This window comes from Vigna angularis, chromosome 2 (genome assembly GCF_016808095.1).
Source record: "Vigna angularis cultivar LongXiaoDou No.4 chromosome 2, ASM1680809v1, whole genome shotgun sequence".
Classification (NCBI taxonomy): domain Eukaryota; kingdom Viridiplantae; phylum Streptophyta; class Magnoliopsida; order Fabales; family Fabaceae; genus Vigna; species Vigna angularis.
Genome location: NC_068971.1, coordinates 1,941,091 through 1,964,911, shown reverse-complemented (window position 1 = coordinate 1,964,911; position 23,821 = coordinate 1,941,091). Strand labels below are relative to the sequence as shown.

At 34.5% G+C, this 23,821-nt stretch overlaps 3 protein-coding genes across 4 annotated transcripts; 2 read left to right on the top strand and 1 right to left on the bottom strand.

Annotated features, from left to right (window-relative positions):
* Nucleotides 1-3,267: 3,267 nt before the first annotated feature.
* On the top strand, nt 3,268-14,090 carry LOC108328961 (ADP-ribosylation factor GTPase-activating protein AGD3). Its single transcript, XM_017562891.2, has 19 exons — nt 3,268-3,729; nt 4,973-5,049; nt 5,970-6,070; nt 6,393-6,463; nt 6,802-6,864; nt 7,506-7,550; nt 7,852-7,917; nt 8,010-8,057; nt 8,146-8,241; nt 8,316-8,357; nt 8,516-8,731; nt 8,825-8,956; nt 9,066-9,290; nt 9,386-9,472; nt 9,551-9,889; nt 10,712-10,857; nt 10,960-11,053; nt 12,913-13,367; nt 13,561-14,090. Exons 1-19 carry the CDS (start codon nt 3,685-3,687, stop codon nt 13,673-13,675), a joined length of 2,463 nt encoding a protein of 820 aa, XP_017418380.1. The 5' UTR covers nt 3,268-3,684; the 3' UTR covers nt 13,676-14,090.
* Nucleotides 14,091-15,688: 1,598 nt separating this feature from the next.
* On the top strand, nt 15,689-18,707 carry LOC108328962 (inactive leucine-rich repeat receptor-like protein kinase CORYNE). Of its 2 annotated transcripts, none has more exons than XM_017562893.2 (2): nt 15,689-17,481; nt 18,120-18,707. In XM_017562893.2, exons 1-2 carry the CDS (start codon nt 16,571-16,573, stop codon nt 18,427-18,429), a joined length of 1,221 nt encoding a protein of 406 aa, XP_017418382.1. In that variant the 5' UTR covers nt 15,689-16,570; the 3' UTR covers nt 18,430-18,707. The 2 variants fall into 2 exon arrangements, with proteins under 2 accessions (XP_017418382.1, XP_017418381.1); XM_017562892.2 differs by having other exon boundaries at nt 15,700-17,481; nt 18,117-18,707.
* Nucleotides 18,708-19,515: 808 nt separating this feature from the next.
* LOC108328003 (serine carboxypeptidase-like 45) lies at nt 19,516-22,948 on the bottom strand. Its single transcript, XM_052873126.1, has 10 exons — nt 22,484-22,948; nt 22,277-22,378; nt 22,046-22,145; nt 21,518-21,606; nt 21,345-21,424; nt 20,869-21,150; nt 20,618-20,742; nt 20,166-20,258; nt 19,921-20,038; nt 19,516-19,807 (listed from the first exon to the last, which is right to left on the bottom strand). Exons 1-10 carry the CDS (start codon nt 22,728-22,730, stop codon nt 19,658-19,660), a joined length of 1,386 nt encoding a protein of 461 aa, XP_052729086.1. The 5' UTR covers nt 22,731-22,948; the 3' UTR covers nt 19,516-19,657.
* Between the last annotated feature and the right edge of the window lie 873 nt (nt 22,949-23,821).

The following is a 23,821-nucleotide window of genomic DNA, read 5'->3' as shown; positions in this document are numbered from 1 at the left end:
GTTATTCAAGTTGATCCTTAAATTTGCATTCGGGAGCTACAAAATCTTCTTCGTTGGCAATCATCCAATGTTTTCTCTTCTTCCACTGCTACCTTCTCACTTTTCTACGTTCACCACATTAACATCGATTTGAGAGGACCTTCAGAACCACTCAATCAACAAAATTATTATTGTTTTTCATGCACAGGCATGGAATAAAATTTGATTTATGAATTGAAGCATCATAACTAGGTGTTTTCTTTTTCACAAAAATAGGAGCCCATGCACTCTCTAATTTTGTGTTTTCTGTGAAAAAAAAAGTTCAAAATCAATAAAATATGGCGTAAATATTGTCACTTCTTCACTCTTCGTATCACAGGGTCGTTAGTTTGCATGGTGTGATAGTGTGATAATGAGTTCTTAAAAATAACATTTTGTTGTCTGTTCTGTTCAAGCATTGAATCCAAAAAATTCTATAAATATCTGTATCACTGCAAAACATGAATTTCTTGCATATTGAATTCTGAACTACTTTAAGATTAAAGTGATTTTAGTCTCTTACTCTTATTTGACAAAATTCATGTAGCTTTGCAATGGTTAAATGTTTCGCTGTAGGAAAAATGTCATAATAATAAATATTTTTTTATCAAGTGATCACTTGAGATATATATTATGCACACAATAGTTACATGTGACAACGTGAAACTTATATGCTGACAACTTTATACTAGGTTTACATATGTAGTTATTGTCTTCTTACTAAGTTGTTACCTGAAATATAATTTTGAAACACTATAGTTCGCTACAGTAAAAAATGTAGTCTCAACAAGTATCACATTAACATAATAAGAATTATACCATAACTCTGCCTATAAAATAAATATTCACTTATTCTCGAAAGACAAAGAAAACAATTGCGTAATAGTTATATTTGTATAAAAATTATATATTGAGATGATTATTTAATGAAAAATCACTTATTATTATATCATTTTCGTTATAACGAAACCTTTAGCCCAAAAAAAACCCTTGTAGAGTTAGTCAAATGGAAGTAAGTACCTATATTGTTAAAATATCATTACTTCCACTTTAATCATACTCAACATATAAATAGTTACGTTTTGCACTTTTAAGCACAAAGTTACCCCTAGTAACATCTAAGAAACAACGTGCAACATGTCAACGACATTTATTAGATTTTTTAAAGATTAATGCAGTGGAAACTATGGAAATATTTATTTATTTATTAAAGAGAAAATGTGGAGATGTTATTAACATGAAGTAATTAATCAAGGTAAGAAAGATCTAATATGTCTGTGAAAACAATCTTGATGAACAATTTAAATTTTTTTAAAAGACTAAATTGGATTGCTATTAAAAAAATTGAGCTAGAAAAAATTTAATGAATATATTTGTTATTTTTATAAAATAGATAAATTAAACAGGTTAATACACGTAATAAAAGACAAAAGAAGGGTGTAATTTAATTTCAATTGCTTCAAAAATGTGCAAAACTGACTTCTGGAGATAGATTATCAGTAAATAGTACAAACATACATGTTAATTATGTTTGGGAGAAAGAATAATTGAAAGCCAAGAAATAAAGTCAATATATCATGTTAAAAATAGCTTATGCAAAAATAACACTATATTTTTAGGCAACTGGCTGCATAGTTTTTTTAGTTAATTTTGGATCATTTAGTTTATCGATAAACTAATTTATTAAAATAAAAAATAAATGTACACCAATTAAAATAAATAATGTAATGTTGAAGTAAGAATGAAATTTACCATAACAGATATCTTATTTTATAACAAATAGTAAGAGGAAAATATATTCTATGAAACAATTGGTAATAAAAAACAATAACTTATAAATGTAATCTTATACAAATAATTGAAATTAGTCATGTAATAATGCATTCGCATACAATTTCACAGGTGTCTGTGGTCTTACCTACATAAAATAACATAAAATTGGAATAAGCAAAACAAATTAAAGAAAAAAAGAACATAAAAAAAAAGTAAAAACAGAAAAGAAGATTATTGTTGATAGGTGTCAGTTTTCTAGCATAGCCAAAATGGGAATAAACAGAAAAAAATCAGAAAATAGAAAATAAAATTAAAAAAAGAAAAGAAAAAGAAGATAGATTATTATTGATGAGCATGCGAGGAAGATGTATTGGGAGGAGAAAAAGTGGGGCCCACCTACGGCCCAAGAAATGGAGGGAAACTAGGTTTTGGCCCACAAACCATTCCTTCCTCACAGTTCACAGACAAACAATTATTCAAGCCACGCTCGCTGTTGCGCGTGCAGCAACTCTCCCATCAAACAAGGCCTTGTTTGTTGCTGGTTTTGGTAATGTGTGTGAGTGAGTGACGGAAGAAGGTTTAGATTACAATAATAACGCCGTTCTCTTCTATTGTACGACAGCGTACAACCTTGTTTTTTCTTTACACCAAACTTATATTTCAATTATCAGATTTAACTCTTAGTAAAAAATGTTGAACCATTTCAGTTCATTATTGTGTAGCAAGAAAATGTGTATATAAATAAATCCAATAGCTAGGTTATAAAAATGGATGTAATTTTTTTTTCTATTAACCGAAAATAATGATTTATTATGTATGTAGTCTATGTTGTACGATTAGTTACATGTAGCAAGAATAAATATTAGCTGCTATGGTCGATTAATTATGTTTGTGGAACAATCGATTATAAATCTTAAAAAACTTTAAATAAAAATCATTATAGATAAAATGTATTTATCAGATATTGAATTATGATTAAGATTGTATTAATTAAGAACGTATATAAAAAATTATAAATATGAATTTGAAATAAAAAAAATTAATAATAATATTTATTTTGAATTAAATTTTTTATTTATAATTGATTTGTTAAATTTGGACTTAATACTTAAGATTTAGGAGAATTTGGTAACCAAAACAAAAACAATATTGAATGATATGAAGAAAAAATGTAAAGGAATATTTGATTATATCTCCCATTCCACACCTGAAATAATAATAATAATAATAATAATAATAATAATAATAATAATAATAATAATAATAATAATAATGTATATTTTTATTAAATAATTGAAGGAAAATGTTGTCATTAAAATTTGAAAAGGGTGTGGTGATGGTAATTATTATGAGAGTATTATAATAATATGATTAAAAAAATGAAAAGGGAAAGATAAAAAAGAAAAAGAGGGGGGCAAGAAAGGGAAAGGTGCATGAAAAGGAACTCAATGGGTGTGACTTTAGTCCAAGTGAGTGTCTGTTACACACATGGGATTCCAGAATTTTGGTTGGATTAGTGAAATTTTTGTTAAACAATTCCCAATATACCTTTTACTTTCTCTTCCTTTCATTTCATTTCCCTTGTTTGCTCAGAAGAGAAAGAAGATGCAGCAGTGAAACCAAACAACACACAACAACACAACAGTGAACAACTCATAACACCCAACACACAAAATCAAATCATATGCTACCTCGAACTCCAAGGTTGTCTCTCAGCTAGGGTTTTCGGTTCGCCACCAAATCCAACTCAACTCCACCGCCCTGCAAATGGTCCTCTTCGTCTTCGCCTCTTCGATTCCGAGATCGACCATTCCTGCCGCGATAATGCTAAACAATACTTATTCTTAGGCCTGTTCAACCACCAGCAAGTGCGAATCCTTTGCTCCGATCAAAATGCAATTTGCCAAGCTCGATGACTCTCCTATGTTCCGCAAGCAGGTTATTCCTTTATTTTTTCTAGAACCTTTTTTTTCTTTCTTTTGATTTGTTGCAAGTTAGTTTTGATGTTGTGTGTAATGTATAGTGAGCTTTGTTTGTTTTTGAGCTTGATCGGGTGGTTTTAAGGGTTTATGGAGTGACCCGTTAGGGAATGAAGGCTTGATTTTGTGCATGTTTTGGTCTTGTCAAATGGAATGTGAATATTCTGAAGTCTGAATGGTCTCGGTGAGCTTTGTCTGTACTTGGAATCCTGAGGATTCCTTTTTTTATTCTGGGAAATCCCTCAGAAGGGAACGAAGTGGTTCCCTTGAGGGATTCTCTGTTTTTTAGTAATGGTTTTGGGCCTGCTGTCCTGCGTTCATAGATTTACTGCATGTGCTACTCCCAAGCGTATTGAGGGAAGCGAGTCTTTGGTTTACGGTTTGTTGCCCTCTGAGGTTAGTCAGAGATGGGAGGATATTTTGCACTTGCCATTTGATCAGGCATCAAAGGTGGGATTTGGTAGAGCTTGGGTGAGCAGTGAGAGTGAGAGAAAGCAACAGCTGTATCAAGAGAGTCCTCGTGCTTTTCCACCTTTGCTACTCCCTCACTAATTGGGGTAAGAAGACTTGGTCATAAAGGGGGAAAAATGTCACTCCAAGAAAGCTTCTCAGTCTTCTGCTGATATGGCAGACACACATACAAATTCATATATTTAACTCCGTGAAAAAAGTCACCCCCCTTTCTACCTGCAGACCAAACTGATCCTTATTTTAATACTTTTATAGAGTGTTTAGGCATTGCTCTTTTTGGTTACTTCACGAACTTAACCATTAAGTCCCTTTTATATGTTAAATCATAGTGGTATTATTCTTAAGAGAAATCCGTTCTTCTCTATTATTGGTTGTAAATCTTATAATTATATTTTATTCTCTAATAAACCATTTGATCATCTTCTGAATATTCTGAAGTACAGTGTATTTCTTGTTGGTTGAACGATATGATTATTGGAAAGCTTTGTAAAATTTGAAATTTAGTGGTTATTGAATGAGGTTATTGTTAATGGGGTTGGAGATATTTATCCACTATTTGGCATAGTATGTGTGATAATTTGTTGCTGCGTTGTATCACATCTGACAATGATGCTGGTCTTTTCAATTCTTCCCTTTGTTTCATATGTTTCATTTAATACAGATTGATAGGTTCTCTCTTAAGTGACTTGATGTTCCTAAGATTGCTTCTCCTTGAATTCTTTGATGAGCAGATACAATGCATGGAGGAAAGTGCTGAATCTTTAAGAGAGAGAAGTTTAAAATTTTACAAAGGATGTAGAAAATACACGTATGTATTTTTTTGCTCACTTAACTTGATGTCTCTTATGCTCGTGGAAACATCTCTGCTGTACAAATTGCAGTTTATTTATGCTTTTATATGCCTTTATTTCTTAACCTTGATGTCTTTTTCTCTTTTAATTTCTTTTAGTTCTGTATTTGTTTAGCTCTTTCATCTGTTAATTTCTTGGTCAGTTTTTGTGATTTGTTTTCTTCATAACTAGATGAAATCAGCATAAAATATTTTCTTTTGGATAAAATTTTAGATTTGATAACCAGGGAAAATGTCCTTAACAAAGTCTCTGAGTAAATCACGACAAAAGCAATCAAGATAGTAGAACACCATAGTAGCATGAAAACAGTCATATATGATAGCAATTTTAAGGACATGAGTATTTTTGTTTGTAGGAGCATTCCCTTTCAACCCAACAGCAGCATAAGTTGCATGACACCATAATTTTTAACATCTTATTTGTGCCAAACCTTTAATATAAAATACAGAAACTTCCTTGAAAGTGGCTATTGGCCAGTGTAAAAGTGAGTCGCATTTTTATTTCCAAGCTAGAGCCTATTGGCATTCAACTTATCCTTTCAACAACATTCTGTATTTTATTTATCTCAAGAACATTTATTTTCATTATGAAGGAGTAAATATGATGCACTTTTAAAAATAAAATTAATAGTTTTTCATTAGGTAGAAAGAGGAAACTGTTAGTTCTACTTACAATAGTATGTCCTCTATGGAGGATGTTCCTCATAGTAATTGTCCTGCAATGTCTGGCAATTTATCCAAAGGAAAACTTTAGTCTTTTTTTTTTCTTATTAGTTGTTAGGAGTATCTCATAGCTTATAGTTACATATTGATTTTTAAGTTGTTAGGTTTGTCTTTTGTTCATAAACTTTAATTGCTTTCACTTTTGTACTTTCCAGTGAAGGTCTCGGGGAGGCATATGATGGAGACATTGCATTTGCCAGTGCCCTAGAAACTTTTGGTGGTGGACATAATGACCCAATCAGTGTGGCTTTTGGAGGTATGCCCCTCTTTACGTCAATCTTATGATGGTTGACGAGAGTTTCTCTACTCCTAGAATATTTTGTTTCCTTTTTTGGCACCCCAGATGAACTGTCAATAAAGGATGAGTTTTAATGCTTGACTATGTTAACATTTCATTCTAATAATTTCAGTTCTTAGTGAGATAATTTGTTTTCAGTTTTTCTCTTTAATGCAGTGGCCACTGACTGCTTGGGATTAGTTGACTTCATAATTTGATTTTAAGTCTGTACTTTATCTTCAACTCTAAAAGTTTATTGGCGATGAAATACTTTCTGATTGAGTTTCCACTTTCAATCCAGGCCCTGTTATGACCAAATTCACCATAGCCCTAAGAGAAATTGGGACATACAAGGAAGTCCTTCGGTCACAGGTAGCTATTGTGTTGTAACTTCTAAGTGTTTTTTAATACTTCCCTTGTTGTTAACGACTCCTAATGATGCATTTTAAAAGGGAGAAAATGTAAAACAGAGGATCTCTTAATTCAATGTGTTACATTTTTTTACCTTAATGAATCTATTCCTTTCCAAAGAGAAAGAAAAAGGAAAAAAAACTTATCAATAATGCATACAACTCAGAAGCCGAAAACCATTATGACCTTTTACAGTCAGCTTTTTGGGAGTCTCATCCTGGATATTTGTCCTTATCAATCAGTTCTTGGTGACACATTGTCTGTTATACTGCTAACATAGATTACGATCTTTCTGTCAGGTTGAGCATATGCTAAATGACAGATTGCTTCAGTTTGTCAATATTGATTTGCAAGAGGTCAAGGTACTCTTTTTTTACAAAGAATAAAACATCGAAATTTTTTATGTTTATCCTTTCAGTTAGATATGTACGAATCAGATGTGAGAACTGATAGACTTTTCCAGTAATAGTATGTAGACCTGTGCAGTAGTAATATGCATGTAATTGGTTTTCGTTTCTTTGGTTAGTTACTTAGATTTTTAGGAATGTTAAATTGAAATAATTAATTGTCTTATTTCCCTTAAAGCCCTACCAAGAAGCTGCCAAAAAAATCATTATTTCCTCAAAATGAGCTAATCCATACATACATGGATTGATGATTTGAGAAGGAATTCTTTTGATGCCCTTGTGGAAAGAGTAGTTTGTCAAATATTTGGGTCTTTCAACTAAACTTCAGGATCCTATGTAGGAGCTAAATTTGTCTTTCTACTCACAATTTTTATTATTATTTCCATTTTAAATGAGCTAATATTTGGGTTTCATTTTCCGTGTTTGGGATTTTGTGAGTGAGTATATGAAGTATTTTAAACTTTGTGACTTATATATGGTTTTTGTTTTGTTAATATTGATTATAAATATCACCTAATAACAAGGATAGTTGATGTTACTTTTATGAGCAATTTATACACTTAGTTTCTGCTCTAAGGGTTTCTCTCTTAATGCAGGAAGCACGGAAACGCTTTGACAAGGCTAGTCTTATCTATGACCAGGTGCATTCTCATTATCTAAGTTTTTTTTCTCTTATTTTCCCATGTGGTATATTACTCCTGTGTTGAAAAACATGGATGCTAAGCGAACTGCCTATGATAATAATTCATTCAAGTAGAAAGAAATCAGTGGAGATATAATGAATTTAACAAATTGAATTGACTATTAAGATGAACCAAAACTTCAGGTCTGCTCTTAAAAAGCAGAAGTGATTGAACTTCCTGGAAACTTGTTTTGAAACAAGCAGTGTTAGAGGCTGCAAATTTCTCTCTTTAACCATTGCCAAATTTTCTATTCTTGCAGACTCGGGAGAGGTTTCTGTCACTAAGAAAAGGCACAAAAACTGATGTAGCTACTGCTCTGGAAGAGGTAGGCCTTTGTGTGTCTTACCTGTTGATTCAGCTTAGATTCATTCTCATGTATGTATTCTTTAAACCTTTAAACGTTTGGAGATGTTTCAGGAGCTTCATAGTGCAAGATCAACATTTGAGCAAGCTCGATTTAATCTGGTTAGTGAATTTATTTGATCAGAAGTACTTAAATGATTACTCTTTCAATTACGTATTTTCACAAGTAAAGTATGAGTCTTTTGTCCAGGTTACTGCGTTGTCAACTGTTGAAGCAAAGAAGAGATTTGAATTTTTGGAAGCAGTCAGTGGGACCATGGATGCACATCTTCGTTACTTCAAACAGGTAGACATATTTGTTAAATTATTCTTTTCCTACAATCTGTTTCAGCTTGCTCAAGTTCAATTTTTCACGTGTAGGGGTACGAGTTGTTGCACCAAATGGAGCCGTATATTAACCAGGTTTAGAATCGCTTGTCTTTACATTCTTTTTTTTTGGTCTAAGGGGGTACACGTCAGTGTAAAAACATTTATTGAATGGTATATTGTTGGTGAATAATTTTCTAACAGTTGAGTCCGTAAAAATAAAATTGATTCACTCCAGGCTAGCTGTTTTGCAGGTCTTGACTTATGCTCAGCAATCAAGAGAAAGGTCCAATTATGAGCAGGCAGCCCTGAATGAAAGAATGCAAGAATACAAGCGACAGATTGATCGGGAGAGTAGGTGGGCCTCAAATGGTTCTAATGGGTCCCCTAATGGAGATGGTATACAAGCCATTGGTAGAAGTTCACATAAGATGATAGAGGCTGTTATGCAATCTGCTGCAAAGGGAAAGGTTGAATCTAGGCCTGAAAATTGTTGATTGAAGTTGTTAACGATTACTTTCTCCCTGTGATTTACTTGTATACTTGTCGTTTCATCATTTTAGGTTCAAACAATTCGACAAGGTTATCTCTCAAAGCGTTCCTCAAACTTAAGGGGTGACTGGAAGAGGAGATTTTTTGTTCTTGATAGTCGGGGAATGCTGTATTACTATCGTAAGCAGTGCAGCAAATCATCTGTAAGAAGTTTAATGCAAAAAATAAGTTGGTTTTTCAAGGATTTAATCTAAGTCAAAGTTTGTTCTGAATGACAAATTTCACCTCATCCTTGCTATGTATGATGTACAGGGGTCGAGTAGTCAACATTCTGGCCAGAGGAATAGTTCTGAGCTTGGTTCTGGACTTTTAAGTCGATGGCTGTCGTCTCATCACCATGGTGGGGTACATGATGAAAAATCTGTTGCTCACCACACTGTGAACCTGCTTACGTCAACAATTAAAGTAGATGCTGACCAATCAGATTTGAGGTTTTGCTTCCGGATCATTTCACCAACAAAGAACTACACTTTGCAGGTTATTTGATGTTATTTTTGGATTTCTTTTAATTCATACAAGGATGGTGAGTAAGGCTTTATAGTTTCATTCCTTAATTATGCTTGTCAGTGCAGGCAGAGAGTGCGCTGGACCAAATGGATTGGATTGAAAAAATCACTGGTGTTATTGCCTCATTACTGAGTTCTCAGATCCCTGAAAGGGTAACTTCCAGGAACTTTTGTTGGTCATGTAGAAATGAAGTATAAGTCAATTTGATTAATGTTAAGATTGTTTATCAGATGTTGCCTGCAAGCCCAATGGGAAGTGGTCATCATAGGTCTACCAGTGAGAGTAGTTCTTTTGAAAGTTCAGATTTTGATCACTCTGCTGTTGAAGAATGTGCAGCAGATAGAAGTCTTGCTTCTGCACATCTGGAGCGCCCCTCAAGAAGTTTGCAACAGCAGCGATCCTGCACTAAAATTGAGAAGCCGATTGATGTGCTGCGAAGAGTTTGTGGGAATGATAAATGTGCTGATTGTGGTGCTCCTGAACCCGATTGGGCATCACTAAATCTTGGTGTTCTTGTTTGCATTGAGTGTTCTGGTGTGCATCGCAACCTTGGTGTGCATATATCAAAGGTAGACCATACAATTGCACTCTTTTGATCTTTGTTTAGGTTTTATCTGCAAACCATTATTTTACTTTCCAGTATATTTTGTAAGGATGCTTGACAATGAGCTTGGTGTAATTAAAGAAAAATGAGGTGATATAAATTGTGTAACTTGGAACAGTTGGTTGTCTTTATAAAATAACTATGGTTGGAGAGCCTTTGTTGGCCTAAATTCCCAGCAATCCAATTTCAGCGAACAGAACTCCTTGTTGGATATACAGAGGAAGGGAGAATTTTCAGTATTTTTATCTCAGTAAAGTAATATATTTTACTTGTATCTTATTTTTTTTGATTCGCCTATTCTTTGTGTCTTCTCTCTTATGATAAATTCTTTCATGAAAGAAAACTCTGAAATCTAACTTTTATAATGTACTTGTAGATGTATTTATAAAATGCAACCCACCTTGTGAGTGCTTTTTTTTATATTGTAGCTTAGAGTTAATATTATAATGAGGATTGCAATTGTAACCGATTTATAGATGGTTGGTGCCTCCTTATAATAACAGATAATTGATTTTTTTACCGCATTCCATAAGGTCAGTGACTTCATATATATTGGAGTAGATAAGCATCTCTTGTGAAAACTATGAACATTTGAACTGGGTAAATGTAGGTACTCTTGATTGATCATGTTTTCTTATATACTTGTAGTTTTAGGACAAAAATCTTCTTTGATGCCTTATAAAATCAATACTTGTGTCTGGTTTAGATATTTGGGTTTTTGCTGGTACTTCCTTTTTGTGATGAGGCTTTTAGATTAATCATCGAGCACCATTTTGTCTCGTTACAGGTCAGGTCTCTTACTTTGGATGTTAAAGTGTGGGAGCCTTCTGTCATAAGTTTATTTCAGTCTCTTGGGAATACTTTTGCCAACTCCGTCTGGGAGGAATTATTACAATCAAGAAGTGCCATTCAGGTTGATCTTGTCCCTACAGGGTAAAGAATCCCCATTATTATATCCTTGTACTGAAGCCATTATTATTACAACTATTATTGTTTGACCAAGTATTGCTGATATTCTCTTCTATTATTGTGAAGCTTAAGCAAGTCTGATAAGCCGCTGATGTTCTTCTTTCCCAAGCCTTGTCAATCTGATTCTCTGTCAGTGAAGGAGAAGTTCATCCATGCAAAGGTATGACTTAAAAAAAAGAGGAGTATTCTCAATATTTGTGATAATGATCTCAATGTACATGGTTCCTATTTGTACAGTTATAACAATAGGGAATCAATCTCCAGAATCAAGGAATTCATTCTTCGCTGATTAGAAAGAAAACCAAATGTTTTTTATAATATTTATAACATTATGTCAGTACTCTGTACACTCAACTCTTGCTGACCGAAAATGATGTTCTGGTTTTGTTCAGAAAAACCTGTGGAAGGGTGAGTTTTAGGGAAAATGAGAAAGGAAAACAAAGGTTTTGTTGATTTTGGATTAATTTAAAGTGTTGTCAGTTGTTGGAACAGACCACATTCTAATTTTGACTTTGGAAGCTGAGGTAAAGGATAAAAGAAAGTAGGACTCGAAACCAGAATTCCTAGGTATCGCAGGTTCAATGGTCTGTGTTTCTGTGATATATAAGCTCTTTAGGCACTCAAATGCTAATTGGATATATAACTTGAGACAAAACTAGTGGCAGAAACTTGGAGACTTAATTGTCACTGAGCCGACAGCTTATAAGTTTGAATTATTTATGAAAACATACTTGTTCTGGCAAAAATCTGAATGCCTTTATCGAAGACAAAAAATTATGAGAACCTCTTTTGACATGGTTTATTACCTTTAAGTCAAAATCAGTTCTGTCCCTTGGCCGTGGGAGTTAGCATTTTATTTATACATAAAACAATTATGAATCGTTTTTATTCCCAAAATGCAAGAGAATATAAAACATTACAAAGATAATAATAAATAAAATATTTCAAAATGATAACCACATATCGAATCTCTTTTTACAATGATATTTATTAATAAAATTTAAATTAAATATAGGATGAATTTAGGCCCAATTTCTGGACCCATAAATTTTAAGTTGACTTTTGGACATTTAATATTCATCTTGAGTATTGGGTTGGGTCCTAGATGACAATACTCTTTATTAGTTGCATTAGAAGTTAGTGCAAACATGTACAGGTAATGAAAAAGTAATTTTAATATTGAGATTTTAACGTTGTGTTTTAACCTAATAGCTTAAGCTCTTAGGGCAGTTGATTCATGACATGGTATAGGAGCCTATGATGGATTGATCTATCGTACAATCCTTAACGCTACTTGCCTGTTAATTTTAGCACAAGGTAGGGGAGTATGTGTATTATGTACACTTCAATCCCAAAAGCCTCTTGCATGAGGGGTATTTTAGAAAACATTCATGTGTTTTTTCTTTTTACCTATCAGCTTAAGCTTTGGGAGTAATTGATTCATGGAAAAAACACAATTTAATATTTCCTTTTTTCAATTCCCTTTCCTTCAGCTTTCTTTAGAAGCTGAGCTATGGTATTAGCTACAGAATATTGCTTTTATCTGCCATAATGTATGCCAAATATCTGTCTTATAGTTGTATCATGTGTCTACCATTGCCAGTGATGTCATGCATGGGAGTCTATAGAAAACAACTGTTCTTCAGAAGAGATGTTTCCATTAAAAATGGATTTGTGCTGGTATAGATACCACTTATCAGAATAGTCTCATTTTATGATAATATGTTGATCGAACACATTTATCTAACTGAATATCAATGTTTCTTGTCAGAAGACTCGTTTGAGTACTTTCATTTTTATTAATAATTTGTTGGTTGAGACTAGTAGTTTCTTAAAAAATTAAAGTAGCTTTTTTGTTTGATGACTACATTTTGTTTGTATTTTGGACTTCAAGCCAAACCTTGCTTATTCAGTATGTGAACCGTACTTATGTATTTATTTTTATAATATTTTTCCTTCTATGCTATTTTCTGATTGCGGTTTTTCTGACTCCATGAACCATTTCTGTTTTCATGGCAGTATGCAGAGAAGCTTTTTGTTCGCAGGCCAAAGGACAACCGACTTTCGGTGGCACAACAAATCTGGGAGGCTGTTCATGCTAATGACAAAAAAGCTGTATATCGATACATTGTTAATTCGGACGTTGATGTTAATGTTGCTTATGAGCAAATGTGCAACAGTTCCCTAACCCTTGCCAAAGTAATGCTATTACAAGAGCAGACTAGCCATGATCACAGCTCTACTTTGGCCGGCAACACATTGGACTGGTCCTCAAGTAAAGAAGGCCCGGTCATGGACAATCTAGATGGGTGCACCCTACTTCACCTTGCATGTGAAACTGCAGATATTGGCATGGTGGAACTCCTCCTACAGTATGGTGCAAATGTTAATGCAACTGATTCAAGAGGTCAAACGCCACTGCATCGTTGTATTCTCAAAGGCAGATCTGCATTTGCAAGATTAATGCTTTCAAGGTGAGTTTGTGCAACAACATATATGATGATATATCTGGTTCTTTCAATTATTTATCTATTCAGCTTTAACTCTGATATTGTCATTTAAATGAGCAATCCAGGTATAAGCTATTTGCCAATTCACTTAGAGTTTCATACTTATTTTCATTATAGTTTTGGCTCAATGGATGATATTGAAATCTTTAAAATGCAGGGGAGCGGATCCGCGAGCTGTGGATGAGCAGGGAAGAACCCCAATTGAACTTGCTGCTGAGTCAAATGCTGGTGAAAGAGAAGTCCATGCTCCATTAAATGACTCTAATGGATGAGAGTGATAGGCAAATATTTCGGAGTTTATTACATATATAAAATATGAAAGATTGGATTATGTAAATTTGTATTTCATAAATTGAAAAGCTGTTTTTTTTTTTAAGAAAAAAGTCCCTAGTGTGGAAGATTAAGGGAGAGGTAGGTTGAAATGCCTGCCCCTTAGTCATCTTGTGCAAAAATAGTGCTAAGATCTGTAATGTAAAATGGCCACATTGGTCTAAGTAAGTTGAAGAGTTATGCTGCACTGGTAGCACCCAGCCAGCACTTTGTAATATGATGTTTGTGTAATTTTGTTTACTTTTGAGATGAAGCTGCGATGCACACTAGGCTAGGGATTTGTGTATGTTGTGTACATTGGTTTTTGTGAAGGTGTTGTGGCTGTAATTCAAATTTTTGTATTTTTGGGATTACTTGGTGGGACATGTACCCATGATGTCATGTCCCCTAGCTCTAATATTCGGATATATATATATATATATATATATATATATATATATATATATATATATATATATTGTCAAAGGCAAAAAGATAAAGAAAACCATCGATCACCTGCTGTTTTAGAGTGACCCCCTACCCCCAAAAAAAACTCAAATCATTTGTAAATTTAATAAAGTTTCAGTCTTGAAAAGACGGAGTGGGACACCATGTTCGAATGCATGGGAAATTTTTGGTCAAATTAATCAAAAAGTGAAGTGGTCCATTTCACCCCAGTTTTCAGTATTGGAAAATTATGTCAAAAAACACTGTATTTTTCGTACCCAGCATTGAATAATCACTGTTCCTGAACTGGTACATCGTTTGAAAAATGAAGTTTAGATATTTCGTAAGCTTGTAATGAAAAAATTTCACTGAGAGACATGCTTGTTGGACAAAACAAAGCTGAATCTAGTAGGTTAGGGCAACACTCATGTTATGTTTTAACACAGCTCTAAACTAAAAGCTCAACTTTTGTCACGGGTGACCTTAACATAATTATTGATATTAGTGACAGTCTAACAAACACCTGAAGTGGACCCTCCTCAACTGGGCTATGACTTATGACCAGACCACATTTTAGAGGAAAAATCGGTTGTAATCTTTCAAATATACAAAAGTGATCTGAACTCGGTCTTTGTTTTTAAAAGATAGTCTTTGAAAAATATGACCAATTCTGTTTCTAATTATATAAATTAATCTTCATTTGATTTTCTCATAAATTAAAGTAAGAATTTTCTTTCAGTTGAACTATTTAAATTGATTTTTAACTTGAGGAAAAAGTTTTATTCATTTTAACTCAATTTTATTTTCTCTACAAGTATTATTTTTAAATGTTATCTGAACTTAAAAACCAAACACTGTGGAGAATACTTTCAAAGGGAAAATGACTGATTTGTTTAGCGTGTGTTTTAAGCTGGACATTTTGGTACGCAAGTTTGATTAACTATTAATAAATTAATTTACAAAGGTGAAGTTCATTTTCAGATTATTCTATTCTCTAGCACCCCACTCCTTTTCCTGTTTGAATTTATGACTAATGGGTCAACCAAAAATTTCACTCTTCTAGTATTTTCATGAAATTTGTAGTTCCACCTAATTTCTGAATTTCACAATCAAAAACTGTTTATAAAATAAAAAATAGAAATTCTACATTAAAATACAAGAGTTATTTCTTAATTTTAATCCAAAGATAACCTTATTCCTATTCCTATCCCACAAGAGAACTTTGAAGTAAAAATGTGGTTAAAGTCATTCCTAATCCTAGCAGCTGCCACCAATAACTGAGAAAAGAAAGAAAAGATAAGATCATAAAGAAGGAAAAGCAAAAGCATGCAATATGTGTATATAATAAATATAAATATATATATTAATTGAAACTTAAGTAATTAAAGGCAATAATTTGATCGAAAAAAGAGATAACTTTACTAATGACACACACCAAACATAACACATAGCTAGAGTTGTTAACCACTCACTCATAGCATATTACAAATTCCCAGGCACCTTATTTCAACGGCTCAGATGCGTTCTGATGAGATCGGACGGTCCACGAGAACTGTACATTGCCCCTCTCACGGATTACAATGTTTCGCTTTCGGACCAAACGTGGGCCCCACATGGTACTGTGTCTTGAGTGCTGGCTCCTCACAAAGGCGGGAACCAGTTTTTTGTCGCAGAGGTATGGTTCTTTGTTGTCTTCAGAAAGAGAGAGAGAGTGTAGAGAGAGAAAGAAGAGACAATCACTGAAGCACTCTACATGCTGTGTGCGTGACTCTGTCACTGTTTGTGTTTAAACACCTAAATCCAGTGACATTGCAGTTTTTGAGGAGCATTTGGTTGTGTCTGTTCTAGTTGTTGTTGTGGTTCAAGTTTGGTTACTACCACATGTTCACGCCCCTTCAATTCCTGTTCAACCTTTTGACTTTCTGTTTGGTTTCCAAGGAAAAAGATAGCAACTTGTTTCTGGGGCTAGTTTGCTTTTGGTTGGGTTTGTTAGTCCCTGCTGGCACCTAGGAATAGTGGGGTTTTGGTTTGTTTTTGTTTTCAAAAGTTTCAAATTCTTGTTCTGATTCCTGTGAAGGTAGAAAATTTATGAGTGGTGAGAGGAGTGAAAGGATGGGATTCGGTGGTAAAATGTAAACTATTCGGTGACAACATGTGTCCTTGCTTTTCTGAGATGGCTTTCTTGTGAAGATTTTGGGTTGAAAAGGTTGAGGAGGATGCTTATGCTTATGCTTATTCTTATGTGCGTGCTTGAACTTTATTTAACCCATTTTAGCATCAAGTGTAAAAGGTTGTTCTTGGTCATGTTTCCAAGTGTTGAGGTGATGGTGGGTTTGGGCATGTGAGTGATTCATGCCTCATTTTGGAGCTTCCGGTATTGGTTTCTGGCTTTGTTTGTTTGTTGTTCTTTGATGTTTAGGAAAAGGCACATCGCTGCTTCTCTTGCCAGGGAATTGTTGGCACTCCAGCCACTTTTTATTATCTTCTTGTTCAGCTTGCACCACAACACTGTGCAATGTCAAGGAAGGTTGAGTAAACATGTTTCTTCAGAGCCTCCATCGCCTTCTAGGCCATCACCACCTTCATCATCAGGATACAAGGATGACCCCAAGAAGATAATTTTGAGCTTGGTTTTAGGAGCAGTAACTGGACTAGTTTGTTCTGTTTTCTTTGCACTTGTGGTACGCTGTGCGGTGCAGTACCTAAACCGCACACCAATCCTCAAGGGGCCTGTTATTTTCTCCCCCAAAATTGCCCCCAAGACACTCCAATTAGCTTTGGCGAAGGAAAACCACTTGCTTGGTTCGAGTCCTAATGGGAAATACTACAAAACTGTGCTTGACAATGGACTCACTATTGCAGTGAAAAGGCTAACACCCTTTGGAAGCAGCTCCCCAGAGGCTAAGAAAAAATCAGTGAAGAGGCAGATACAAACTGAGCTAGAGCTTCTTGCAAGCTTAAGACACAGGAACTTGATGAGTTTGAGAGCCTATGTACGTGAGCCTGATGGTTTCTCATTGGTTTATGATTATGTGTCCACTGGGAGTCTTGCTGATGTGTTGAATAGAGTTTGGGAGAATGAATTGGCCTTTGGTTGGGAAGTTAGGCTCAGGATTGCTGTTGGTGTGGTGAAGGGTCTTCAGTATCTTCACTTCACCTGTGCGCCTCAGATACTGCTGCACTACAACTTGAAGCCAACAAATGTGATGCTGGATGGTGATTTTGAACCCAGATTAGCGGACTATGGTTTGGCCAAACTTCTACCCAACTTGGATAGAGGAACTTCTCTCTACACTCCTCCTGAATGTTTCCACAACTGCAGGTAAGACAAATCACTCGGTTTGAATCATGCTCATTCACTGGTGTTTCCAACTCAGTCTGTTTCTTTTCTTCGTTTCTGACGTCAAAAGGGTACCTAGGTAGTTGACATCAGCTATTTGTTTGATTGGTTTCCTTTTCAAAAGCTCCAAGCCTCATTGTAGTTATTCCCTTTTGAGCACCCTAATCAAAGACTCTTGTTCTTCAATTTTCATTGTGTTCATTTGCGGATGGAAAATGGTATTATTTAGTAAAAACTATGTAAAGTAGTGTTTTTGTAACTAGCTATTAGTATTACTTCCTAATATGAAGTTTTAGACCTCAGGCTCTTTGTCTGGTCCAAACGGAAGTTCACATGCTGTAAACTACTGAAACATAGATTGGTGAGTAGGAACCCAACTAAAAATTATAGTTATTATAATATCACTGGACAAAGGTTTGTGCCCACTTTAACTTTATGTATTTATAGCTTTTTTTCATTGGTATATATGCCGCTGGATGCATCAATATCAATAGTACTAAGTAATATCACTAAAAGAGGTTGCTTGCTTGATGCATTGAGTGTTTATGAACTTCATTCCGTTCCTTCTTGTGAAACTTCATCGTATTCAGATTGAATGGTATGTTTTGCAATTTCAGCAGGTACACTGACAAAAGTGACATCTTCAGTTTTGGCATGATACTAGGTGTTTTGTTAACTGGTAAGGACCCTACAGATCCGTTCTTTGGAGAAGCAGCGAGTGGTGGAAGTTTGGGAGGTTGGTTGAGGCACTTGCAGCAAGCCGGTGATGCGAGGGATGCCCTTGATAAGAGCATGTTAGGGGAAGAAGGAGAGGAAGATGAGATGCTAATGGCTGTTAGGATTGCTGCTGCATGCCTCTCTGATATGCCTGCAGATAGGCCTTCTAGTGATGAGCTTGTTCACATGCTAACGCAACTGCACAGTTTTTGAACCAAACCTTCATTCTTGGGTTTCTAGAGATTTTTTCTTCTTGTTCTCTTATCCCTATATCTGTAATAAGATGATAGGGGTGTGTGGCTGGCCATGATTCTGGTGTAATTGATTGTTTTGCTTGATCTTGGTTTCTCATGGTGTGGTTTCTAATCATCTACTTTCTCTTTCTATATATTCTTTTGGCTGATTTTGCGTAGTTGGTTTAGGTCACAATAGCGCATTATGTTTGTAAATGACTTAGTCATGATAACAAGAATTTTCTTCTATGTGAACATTCAAAATATCTCTTTTCTTCTCTCTGGTTTACATATGTAAAAGTGAAAGCATTTGATGCAAACCCAGCAAAGAAAAAAAAAACATAGAAAAGAATTGTTGAAAGTTCTACATCGCCTAGAGATAAGGTCAATTCATAGTTTATAAGTAGGTGCAAATTTCATCCTACAAGCCGGTTTTGTGGGGTTGAGTTAGGTTTAAAATTAATTTCTAATATGGTATCAGAGTCATGTTGTTCCACTCCCTATTATGTCGCTATATATATATATATATATATATATATATATATATATAATTTATAACTATTAATTTATTTTATCACTAATTATTCTATACGCATGACTTATAAATTTATAATTATAAAATGAAATTATATGTAATACTCTTTTAGTAATAATTTATCGATAAGTGGGTATAAGAAATTTGAATTATTTTTTTAGAATGAGATGTAGGGAAAGATTTGTGTATAAAAGTGTGGTAGGAGCTAGGCCAATGAGATAGAGATAGCGTGTTATTTTGTCATGGAACCTAATGAGTAATGTCAAACCATATTTCAAAATGAATCTTCCAAATGACACAATGGAAGCAACCATGTTGAAACAAATCACCAAATGCACCTGTAATGTGGTGCACTCAAAGTTAGGTATTCTAGGTCAATATACGTTATGCTTTTGGAGTAGGTCATCATTGATACTAAGGTCAATTAATCTTCGGTTGCAAGTGAATATTTAATTTTAAGCAATATAAAAAAACAGTCTTGAGTTTACCTAATGCAGATTATAAACAAGACACTGTGATGGAGAAAGAAGATAAAAACAAATTCCCTTCTTACTTGGACACTTTACAAAATTTCTACACTTCAAAATGGCACCATTGATTAACAGTAAAACCAAAAAAACTACAATGCAACAATCAGATCTTGCCAAATCCCCAACATATACTTTTTCAGTTATCAAAACTCTTGTGGCATTGGTCGTCCTTCTAAGAAGGACTTGAACAGCACAAGTGACCTCTCCGGCTGTGAAAATGGAGCCTCATGTGATGCTCCCCTGATGGTGGCAAATGAAAGGATGTCACCATAAACTTGAGTCCACCCACCCACCTGAAAATATTTCATAAGCACAACAAAAATTCAATTACAAATTCCATGAACAAGTAAGCTGAGTTTAATTTGTATATAATCTCAGCAAAACTCAATAGAATGATAAGGTTCACCTGCTGCTTCTCAAACCACACCCTGTATGGCACAGTGGTTTTCAATCCTAGCATTTTTGCCAATTTATGTACTAATGTTCTACTTCCAGTCAGAGGGATTACTGAATCCTGATCACCACTGCATAACAAGAGTTATTAATTCACTCTCAAAGACAATAATACTAATACACACTCTAATTAATGATTAATGCCTTGTCCAATTTGATCTGCAACAGAATATACTTCATAATGACGCAAACATGTACCTGTAAACCAGTACTGGTATTCCCTCCAGTACTAGATTCCCCACAACAGTGATTGTTGGTATTTCCAAGTCACGCAGCTCATAATCCAGGACACTGACAAGCATATAGCATAAAGCAGTTGACAAGAAAGTTAGAGATGAATATTTTAAGACAAAATATAAAGTAATTGGAAATTTCTGTCCAAGACTCTAGAGAGTAACACTAAAAAACATGTTCACGAAGAGAGGCAATGCAGGACACTAATGTTTGACTAGATTAGTTTCTGAACATGTTATCCTATTCATGGTTCTTGTTGGAAGTACTAGAGATAGGCCGAGTTAATAATACTAGGTGTAAACCTCACTTAAAAACTGATTTTGTGAGATTGAGTTAGATTTAAAGTTTACTTCTTAACTGTTTTTTAAAAAACAAAAAATACTGTATAAATAATGAAGGCAAGAGAAGAGGATTACTTGCTGCAAGCAGACCATCTTTGAACTCCAACAAGACGTGCATGCAAAGCTGATTGCACATCTTTTCTGTTCAGATAATTGACTGTTTCATCTTCCACACATACATCTATCGTCTCAGTGACTTGCTGTTTGACAAGGAAAAACAAGACCAGAATTTCATGTTCTCAGTACTTTGATTCAAGTTGGATAGAAAATCAAGTCAAGTTTGTTGGTGAGAAATGGAATTAAAGAGAGCTATAAGATAAGCTCACCTGGGGATTGAGGACTTTGGTTTGTGAAAACACTGAAGATAAACAAACATCAAGGGTCACATCATACTTGTCCACAAATCTACTTGTTTCTGTACTGACTTGGCTCATAACACTTGAACAGACAGGAGAAACAGCACCATTGTAGTATTCCCTCACATATCTTGAATAGTTACAAACAGAAGTGAAAACTTTGTACGTTGTATCTGAAATTAACCCATGCGACCAGAAAAACTCTGCTCTCGAATTGAAATCCGTTGCAAATTCTAGAACTGGATTACCAAGCTGCAATGAAGGAAACCAGCTTCAGATGCCTGAATTGCTTAGTCAAAATGAAAAACTAAGATAAATCTTTGGCTGAACTTTTTGTGTTTTCTAGTTTTCACAAAATATTTACAGATACCAAAAGATTAAAAGAAATCTGACACATGACAGGAATAACAAAAGAAGAATAATTGGAAGTTTGTGCCATAACTCACAGCAATGCCTTTCAGATTGAACAACTTCTCCTTTTTGTTGAATTGGAGCATAAGCTCAGCCAGTTGAGGAACATAATGGCCTAATGATAAATTGCAAAATATATAAATAGATACATAATTTAACTATTGCTTGCTTCAGTATACGCAAAAGACATAATAGATGGAAGGGTTACCAGCATAGCTTTCTCCTACAATGAATAAACTTCTGTTTCTGTATTCTGGGAACTTTATAAACCAGTTTTTCAAGAACACTAAGTTATCCCTGGCTATAATAAAGAATAAGAAAAAGGAAACCAGTTTCAGAAAATCAAGGCAATCTTTAAAGGAGCAGATCTATCAATTTTGTAAACAAAAAAAAACACTAATTAGTCAGTGGACAAGGCATAACTGTAAAGTAAATTAGCAGCTTGCGAAATGGCAATATGTTAATAAGCAAACTTCGGGGGAAAGAGACAGAATATTGCAAAAGGTAAAGATAGAAAACAAGAAAAGCAAAAGAGAGATAGTGAGAACTAAGAAGGGGAAAATGAAGAAAAAGAAAGTTGACCCGAATCTTCCTTGAGCAAATATTTTCTTTAGCCAAGTGAAAATGCTGCATCTAATGGTCCTTTACCAATTACCATTCTAACCAATAACATTGAGAATTATTTTGTAGGGTACAAAAAAATTATTGAAGTTAAACTGAAGGATGAACATTAAACTTGCCTGTAATTTTGTCATTCACACCCTCATAAGCAGAAGTATCACTTGAGTAAGAGAATCCAACTCCAATTGGCGTTTCCAAATACAGCATATTAGCTTCTGCAACTCATGTGCACGATGCTAATTAGCATGTCATAGTTATGCACTTAGGCTAAAAGTGAAAGTTCCCATTTACTAAAAAAAAATACAAATGTGTAGGAAAATGTTGGTTCAGGAAGATAGGTAGGTACCTCTGTTCCAGCTGAATTGATTCCTAACCAAGCCTTCACCTTTGGGCCTAAATGGTCCATTCTCTGAAAACGCACCAACCCCAAGAGAAGAACAACCAGGCCCTTCAAACAAACATGAAACAACAACACAAAGCATAAGTCTCCAAACTTAGAAATTCTTATCCGATTGAAAACTTTTATCCTCAAGAAACAAGGAGTGAGGAGCACCTCCATTGAGCCACAGAACAAGGGGCTTGGAAGCTGCATCTTTTTCAGCTTCAGCAAAGTAGAAAAAGAGTGCTTGGTGGTTTCTGTCATCAACATTTACATAACCTGAAAACTGCTGAAACTGAACTTGGGGTTGGCCCGGTAAGTGAGTGATCCTGATATGAGAGGGTGAAGGATGCACAATGCCAAGCTGAAGAAGTTGAAGTGCTACACACATAACAATGGAACTCCAAAGAAGAGAACACATGACTTAGGCTTTTGCTTCCTTACTTTCACTTTCAGTTGCACTACAGAAAAAGCTTCACAGCTAGTTGTTATTGTTGTGTGTGAGGAAGTGGTGCCTATATTGTATATAGAAAGTAGGAACGTTTTTGCTTTTTCAATGCTTTTTATTATTTGGAGATTTGGTTTGTTTGGAAATTTGGGGTTGGAAATTGGGGAGGGAGTGAAAGTACAGTGGAGGGTGGAGTGAAGTGGAGAGTGAAATGTGATGTCTTGATTCGAATCACTGTGTAAATGCACGTGTGACAATTTTGAGTTGTTTTATTATTCGCACTTACTGTTTATTTCCCCCACTTTCACTTTTGCATTTTTGTTAGGAAAATATATTTTGACAAATGATTACAACATTTTGACATATTCAACATGTCAATTTTGTTAGTGCTATGACATGTCAATTTTGTTAGTGTTATGTTGTAAACCAAAATGTTCACTTAAGTAACTTACAATGTTCTATTTGTTGAAAATTGAAGTGTTAGTCTAAATTTCACATTTGATAGAAATGAAAAAGTAGAACACTATATTAAGATGAAATACTCATTAACTCATTGTTTTAAGATTTTTAGTAAATAGTGGTGTCAATCCTTTATATCGTTGGGCTCATATTTCATTTGATATTGTGTCTCCCCGGTGAACATCTTCCTTTTTAGACTCAACATTATCAATATGTCCCAGAATAGGACATTTCGCATAGTGATAAATGCTGCCAAACATAAGTGCTTTATTATATTAGAAAACAAAACATAATGACTATGACATTTGAGGTTTGGACATACTTGCTACCAAGGAAAAATGAGGTGTTGCATGTTCTAAAAAAATTCAAGAATATGGTGGAAAGACAAAGTGAGAAGAAGATAAAAATCTTTAGGACGGATGGAGGAAGAGAGTATACCTCCATGGAATTCAAGAAGTTTTGTGAAGAAGAAGGTATAACACATGAGATTACCTCTCCCTATTAGTATGTCAAAAATAAGAAAGTAGGTGAGGTGCTACAACAGGGGAGGATCAAGTTTGCTGATGACAAAAGTCTTACAATAGAAGGATCTAGAAGGGTTGTTT

What these genes read in the sequence shown, in the direction of transcription:
- LOC108328961 (XM_017562891.2), top strand. Translation starts at nt 3,685, where the DNA reads ATGCAATTTGCCAAGCTCGATGACTCTCCTATGTTCCGCAAGCAG. An exon ending in TGGAGCCGTATATTAACCAG is followed by an intron (nt 8,358 to 8,515) that starts GTTTAGAATCGC and finishes GCTGTTTTGCAG; the next exon opens with GTCTTGACTTATGCTCAGCA. An exon ending in AGAAGTTCATCCATGCAAAG is followed by an intron (nt 11,054 to 12,912) that starts GTATGACTTAAA and finishes TTTTCATGGCAG; the next exon opens with TATGCAGAGAAGCTTTTTGT.
- LOC108328962 (XM_017562892.2), top strand. Translation starts at nt 16,571, where the DNA reads ATGTTTAGGAAAAGGCACATCGCTGCTTCTCTTGCCAGGGAATTGTTG. An exon ending in GAATGTTTCCACAACTGCAG is followed by an intron (nt 17,482 to 18,116) that starts GTAAGACAAATC and finishes TTGCAATTTCAG; the next exon opens with CAGGTACACTGACAAAAGTG.
- LOC108328003 (XM_052873126.1), bottom strand. Translation starts at nt 22,730, where the DNA reads ATGTGTTCTCTTCTTTGGAGTTCCATTGTTATGTGTGTAGCACTTCAA. An exon ending in TGTTCTGTGGCTCAATGGAG is followed by an intron (nt 22,379 to 22,483) that starts GTGCTCCTCACT and finishes GTTTGTTTGAAG; the next exon opens with GGCCTGGTTGTTCTTCTCTT. An exon ending in AGATGGTCTGCTTGCAGCAA is followed by an intron (nt 20,259 to 20,617) that starts GTAATCCTCTTC and finishes TATGCTTGTCAG; the next exon opens with TGTCCTGGATTATGAGCTGC.